The sequence below is a fragment of the Adiantum capillus-veneris genome, unplaced genomic scaffold, assembly GCF_014529385.1.
Source record: "Adiantum capillus-veneris isolate H3 unplaced genomic scaffold, ASM1452938v2 Hic_scaffold_33, whole genome shotgun sequence".
In the NCBI taxonomy this organism is placed as follows: domain Eukaryota; kingdom Viridiplantae; phylum Streptophyta; class Polypodiopsida; order Polypodiales; family Pteridaceae; genus Adiantum; species Adiantum capillus-veneris.
In genome coordinates this window covers 1,752,502-1,759,569 of record NW_028221440.1, presented here as the reverse complement: position 1 = coordinate 1,759,569, position 7,068 = coordinate 1,752,502, and the positions used below count along the sequence as shown (strand labels likewise).

General features: G+C 39.5%; 2 protein-coding genes across 2 annotated transcripts; one reads left to right on the top strand and one right to left on the bottom strand.

Moving 5' to 3' along the window:
- Nucleotides 1–1,095: 1,095 nt before the first annotated feature.
- LOC147416980 (uncharacterized) lies at nt 1,096–2,091 on the bottom strand. Its single transcript, XM_086507902.1, has one exon. It carries the CDS (start codon nt 2,089–2,091, stop codon nt 1,096–1,098), a length of 996 nt encoding a protein of 331 aa, XP_086364028.1.
- A 2,902-nt stretch (nt 2,092–4,993) lies between these two features.
- On the top strand, nt 4,994–6,112 carry LOC147416979 (uncharacterized). Its single transcript, XM_086507893.1, has 2 exons — nt 4,994–5,550; nt 5,890–6,112. The coding sequence occupies exons 1-2, from the start codon at nt 4,994–4,996 to the stop codon at nt 6,110–6,112; spliced, it is 780 nt and encodes a 259-aa protein (XP_086364019.1).
- The last annotated feature ends 956 nt before the right edge of the window (nt 6,113–7,068 follow it).

The window sequence follows — 7,068 nt, the reverse complement described above, 5'->3', positions numbered from 1 at the left end:
AAGATCACTGTAGCAAGCATTGTATAGAGAAATATATTTAACCCCATCATTGGAAGCTAACCAGCTCCCATGCACGGACTCCGCTAAGTTTGCGTGTGGTACTAGTTGCCTGTCACTCCCCTCCAAAGCCTGAAATAAATTTAGAACATTTAAACTTGCAATTATTTTTATCTACTCTAAATATTTAACAATGACTCACCTTGACCATGTATTCACCCCAATGTGCAACTCTGGCATGCCACCAGACAAGCCATGTCTCGAGAATTGAAATCTTCGTCTTGTCTAAATGTCCTTTTCTCAACCACATACGTAGATTGTCCAATTCTATTTCGGCAGCAGCTTCAGAAGGTGCAATCCTCCATGCTCTACACCTTTGTTTAAACTCTTCTTGACTGTGGGGAAGGATACATTTTCTTGCATGTTGCTGCATACTCTGTTCCCAATGAAATGAGCATGATCTTTCCTGTCCAACCATAACATTATTAGGGCCTCCATTAAAAACTGTCCTCACAGCTGGCCAATTTGCCTCAGCTTCATCAGCCATAAAACCTTTGAATTCAGCCTTTTTGTAACCCTCCTTTTGCATCACTCGATTCAGTAGCATCCAAAAAAGAGTTTGAGCTTCAGTATCTTCCACTTTAAAATCTCCAATAGCTATGGTTTTCATTTCTTGAACATAAGGGTTATATACATGGCATGCCATAGTTGTCCATTCTTGCATTCTTTTAACAAAATCAAAGAAAACCCAACAACTTTCCAATTCGCCACCAGGACGCATTTTATTAACCAAATCAACACCATTGCCAGGTCCTTGGGTTGACATTTTAAAAATGTGACATCTATCAAAGCCAGAGAACTCTAGTTGACCAGGAAAGGCCATGCTTTGAAAAAAGTCAAAAAGCAAGCGCTTCTTCAAACTAAAAATGGAATCATAGCCAGTAGTGGGTTGGCCGACCTCCTCTTGTGCTTCTTTCCTCCACCGTGACAATCTTCGTTTGTCAAGTGTAGGTGCAAGTTTAACAAGGACCTCACCTAAGTCCTTGTCAGAAAGCATTGTCTTAGCAGAGTGGTCTTTAAAAAGTGCTGATTGCAGTACTATTTCCTTGGCCTACCCACAAAATCTTTAGATATCATGTCCTTCACTTTGACTTTAACATCCACCATTGCTTGTTTTGCAACACCCTCAGCAACTGGGTGTAAGTGACAACCCATGTGAAGAATCCCTCTCGTTATTCTCTTACCAGGGATCTCTGAGGGCAAGCAAAGAATGAGCTTACAAGTGCATTCAGAGATGCAAGTTGGGGGAAGATTACAATAAAAGCATTTTAGGCTTCCAAAGCTGCCTGTTGTGGATCCTGAGGGACAGACTTTTGACAAACGCCCTGTCCAAAACTTTTCGTTCATTTCTTTTGATCTTTGTACTCCTAAACATATATTGTTTAGGCACATCAAGTGTCCACCACATTTTTTGAATCTGACAATCCCATCAAATCCAGCGATATTGCTTGTTACTGCATTTGTCCAAACATGTCCATCAAATTTGTCATTTGCTCCTGTTGTCCTATTGGTAGGGTCTGCATATGGAAGCTCAAACATGATGTTTCCATCATATCTTTGTGGTAGCTCATCAATCTTTCTTATCTCGCGAACTAGCTCAAAGTTTGCTCTTAAAGAGTTCTTTTGTGGCAGATTTCTAAGCATCTCAACTATGCTATGTGCAGTGGAAGTTTCCAAGCTAGCAATCTCTGTTGCTTTTGGCTCACCTTTCTCCTCCACTACCTGTTGTATTGAACACTCTTCCTCAATTTCTATAACAGGAGCTTGTCTTGATAGCTGTCTGCCATGCAAAACAAATGTCCTTCCAAATTGAATATCCAATTGAAACACAGTATTCTCTCCTCTGTGAATATTTGGTACCTCAAAAGAAAGACCTTCATTCTGCTCACCAAATAATTGATGCAAACTTATTGTATGCTCTACTAATCTAAAACGTGCACTTAACTCATGGCATGAGATCTCCACAACACTGTTTTGAGTTGAAAGCTCTATCTGTTTAGTGCTGCTCTCATCTCGTATAATTGCAGTATTCATATTTGCAGAAAGTAGAAGGCAAAAGGCGAAAGTGGCAAAAGATAGTGTTAAACAGAGAACAAGACTCGTATATATGATGGTATGAGAGTGAACAATAAAGCACAAGATATTTTGTTTTAAAGTGATGATTGGCGGTATTCAATGCGGAGTATCTTACTTTAGATATGACTCAAGCATGTTATCATTTTTATTATATATCTTGTATTATCATTTTTATAGTTTTCATATATTCAATAAATTAAAAAATAGATTTAAAATTTCCTACACGCCGTGGTCTTTGATTGTGTGGAAAGCTTGAAAATGTAGCTCTGTGTGCGATCCCTACAGCACACAATGAAACGGCTCAATCAGCAGAAACGTGAATAGGTACTCCTCTCTCTCTCTGTTGTTTTTGCTACCAGGTCGTGGAGGGTTTCGGCAGCAAAACTCCTTTGTATCTTAGAAAATTGGTTTCGGGTGCACACAGTAGCATGATGTGCAACTCGACTTGATCCTCGAGGGCACACAATCCCTATCCTTGACACAATCGGGGGCAGCCCCTATCATTGACCCTCACACACAGTAGCTCGACTTGACCCTCACACACAGTAGCAGGCTGCTCTTGGTCCAGACGGCCCTTCTAAAGGGGCCCCCACCCACTGAGAAAAACGTGTGACCAGGTAGTTTCGGCGGCGAAACACTTACTGTGCAGGTGCTCTTTGCTTTCCAGAGGTTAATCAACCTTTGCTGATTTTGCCGTGCGAAAGGATACAAGCCTGTTGATAGCCGCCAAGGACGCGTGATGTGTTGCAAATCTGTTGCAAAAACGCGTGATCTGATGCAAAAACGCATGATCTGTTGCAAAATCTACTGCAGTAAGTGTGTAGGTGCCCCTTGCTCATTTCAAGAGAGAATGAATTGCCTGCGCAGGTGCCTGAGAGCTATTGCGAGCAGGTATTGATGCTATGGCAATTGAGAGATTTAAATTAAGTCAATGATGTGACTTTTGGATAGGATTTTCCACTGCTCTAATGAATCCATACTGCTTGTTATACTAGCCTGCTACTGCTGTATGTCAGTGATCGTTCGAAAGAAGCAATTAGTGAAGAACCTCCGGACACTGGGAAAACAAAAGAGCAGATCCTCCCAAGACTACCAACTTCAGTCTTGTACAAGTCATGTGGAGTATTTATTTGAACTTAAAAGTTACTCCCCTCTAGATCCTCATAGGATGACTCAATAGGATTACCCTTGTTGCTTCATCTCTCTAATTCATAGATTCTAAAGAGAGCCCAAAACAGAGAGCCTATTCCTTGCCATTTTCCTTGCTTGTAATCACCCAAATTATCGAAACTGTAGTATCAAACATGTGCCTTCTTCCCAATCATCTGTCAAGATGTGTTTTAGAACATGTCTAAGCATGATCTACAGGCGGGCGAAGCTCTTTTGCCAAATAGAACATGTGCCTTCTTCCCAATCATCTGTCAAGATGTGTTTTAGAACATGTCTAAGCATGTCTAAGCATGATCTACATGCTTAGACATGTCTAAGCATGTCTAAGCATGATCTACAGGCTGGAAAAGCTCAGTTCAACAAATCTAAATTTCACCTCTTGAAATCTCTAGAAATTATGCACAGACCAGGTAGTTTCGGCGGCGAAACACTTAACTTTTAACCTCCAACACCATGAAAGAGTGGATGATGCCATGGCAATGACTGAGCAGGTGGCTTGGGGCTCTTGGCAAGATTGGGTTTTTTCCGGCGAAATACCTTTGAAGACGTAGATTCTTGACCAACATGGGACTTGCTAGCTGTGTATTGGCTTTCCACACCATCAAAAGGGGCTAGCTGTGTATTGGCTTTCCACACCTTTGAGCTTCAACTGTGTTATGAGCTGCCTTTCCCCATCGAAATGTATACATATCTCAGTAAAATTCCAAAATATCTCAGTTGAAAGGCATACATATCTCAGTCGAAATGCATACATATCTCAGTCGAAAGGCATACATATCTCAGTCAAGCCATAAGATGAGGAAAGTTCTTTTCAACACTGCTCCATGCCAGGGTTTCACCGGTGAAACCCTGCCTGGGTATTCATCATTGGAAGGTGGCATGGGGGGGGGGGAGCATATGCGGGGCATCATCACAAGAGGTGGGGCATAACTCATCTATGGTGTTGGAGCATAACTCCTCTTTGGTGTTACACTCCGCATTTCTTGCGAGTTCTCGAAGTCATTACTTCATCTCTAACTCCACCATAACATCAACAATAAACACCATTCTGTGATATTGTACAGTTGTAAACATAAATTATTTGACAGGGATTGGTGGCCGGGAGCCACAGATGGTGTAGGCTAAATGCGATGCCAATTGAAGTACAATCAAACAGTAGCCATCGGTTAAGGGAGATACCGACCGTTCATCCTTCACATATCTTACTGTGGATGTGTTAATGGCGGAGGTTAAATTTTATGGTTGGACTTCTTTTCCCAATTGCTTTGGTCATGAAGCCCATTGGCTATAAACTGCCTCTAACATGCCATTGCACTTAAAATGTCAGAAACTATGTGGAGTATTTCAAACCAACAGTATTTTGAGTGTTTGTGTAAGTTCCGAGGCTCTTCCCCCATTTTTGGAAGAGACTACTATTTGATTGTACTTCAATTGGCATCTCTTGCCAATACGTTGATTGTAGGAGGTACCCAATATGGATTGGTGATTGGTTGAGATGTGTATGATGCATATACATAGGAATGGGGCTGGTTTTAAGCATAGAAGGCCAATGCTAAGACCTCCGCAAACACACACACACACACACACACACAATGCATGTGATGTCGGATTTTGACTGAAATGCATGTTCTTAAGTTTTGAATTTTAAATTTGGCCCATAAATAAGCATCTTGTTTTGAAGAAATTTTAAATGTATGTAAGTTTAATATTTTTGTTGATATGCTTATATGTTCTTTATTTGTGCTTTGGAAAGAGGACAAAAGTTTCACCCAAAGTCATACGCAAGAAGAGGAAATTTGTTGCTAGCAGCGAGGATAGCAAAATATTAGTTGATAAAGCTAAAAATGCTCAGGCTAATCAACAAGTAGAAGACATTCATGATAATCAAGGAGATAAAGAGGCCACTAATGATGATAAGGATGTAGATGGGGGTATGAAGGACAATGAGAAGGTGACAGATGACAAGGAGGTTGAGGAGGTCATCCCACAAGCTATTATCAGGCCTCAAGGCTCCGAGTTTATAGACAGTTTAACCCTCAATAAAGGATGTATACCCCCTATGATTCCTCTTTGTAAGTGTTTGATAAATGAGAGAGTACAAGAGCTTAGAAGGGACCTTTCTCTACTTAAGAAGGTTTTTGAAGAAGAAGGGTACCTTAAGATGAAAGGTATGTTCATCTTATCCATAAATCTTCCTGATGGTTCAAGTAGAGATGTTAATGAGGAGATTACAAAAACTTGGGACAAGTATTGGCATATGGTTAACAAAGAGTTTGAGGATGAGCTTGAAAACAACGATCAATGGTCCATGTTGAAGGGAAAGATGTTCTTTGTCTGGGAAGGGAATCATCGAGCGGCCTCTTGGATGGAGAGCATAAACGAGGTCTCACGTAATGACAAGAAGAAACATGTGAGGGTTTTGGCACAATTTATTGTTCCTACCCAACAAGAGGAGTTGAGATTAATTGCTGCTCTTCAAAGATTGAACATGTAAGTCTTATTTTCATTTGTACATTAAATTTTGATTTTTCTTTGTTTTAATGATACGTCTTGAGGTAAATTTTTTATGGTTTATTGTTTATGTAGAATGAATGAAGAAGCAATCATTAAGACCAACCTCAAAGACTACTTGTATCATACAAGTACCATTTGTTCTTTAGATGGGTCTCAAATCACTGAAAATTTTACTGAGGCTGAACGAGTGTCAATGGAGAAAGCAAGGGCTCAAGAAGCACAATCAGGAAAGAGGGTTTGGTATCCTCTTACTCAATCTATCCTTGGTCCCATAGTTTATGGGGTATGTACTTAAATTTGTTAAGATTTGGTAAAATTCTAATAATCTTTTTGGTTCTTGATACATTTTATTGAAATGGTGTATGCAGAATAAATGGAAGTCTGATTTACAGGTAGCATTAAATAAGATACCTCTTACTTTGTCACAAGATGAACGTGTGAGGGGAGAGAATGTTTTTGGTAAAATAGTATGTTATACAAACAAGAATCTAGCCGATTTTTAAAGGAAAATACATGAACTTGAAATAGTGCTTAGTTAGGGTTACACACACATATGCAAGGTGGAGTGGTGACCCCTTGATCCTAGTGATTAGTAAGTATATGAACGCATGAAAGTTTGTTCTGACATATACACATGCATATATATTGGATTAGTTGTACATGTGATGTCTATGAGGTTTGCTAAAATTTGTTGATTTCTCATCATTCACTCTATAATATCACGCTTGACAGTCGTGTAAAATTCATTCGTAATGTGTGGGTATAGCATGGGCTTCGTGAACTCATGGGCTTGTAACACTAGATGTCAATTTGAAAAGACATATCTAGTTAAATTTTCATGACAATTGGAAACTTTTTGAAATTGTATGATTGCTTCAAAATCCTCACGTGAGGTCTCTCATAAGGAGAGAATGTTTTTGGTAAAATAGTCTGTTATACAAACAAGAATCTGGCCGATTTTTTAAAGGAAAATTCATGAACTTGAAATAGTGCTTAGTTAGGGTTACACACACATATGCAAGGTGGAGTGGTGACCCCTTGATCCTAGTGATTAGTAAGTATATGAACGCATGAAAGTTTGTTCTGACATATACACATGCATATATATTGGATTAGTTGTACATGTGATGTCTATGAAGTTTGCTAAAATTTGTTGATTTCTCATCATTTCACTCTACAATTCCCTCCATGAGTTAGTCAGTCCACTTCTAAAGATTTCTAATTATGCGTATCTAAATAATTATCCACATC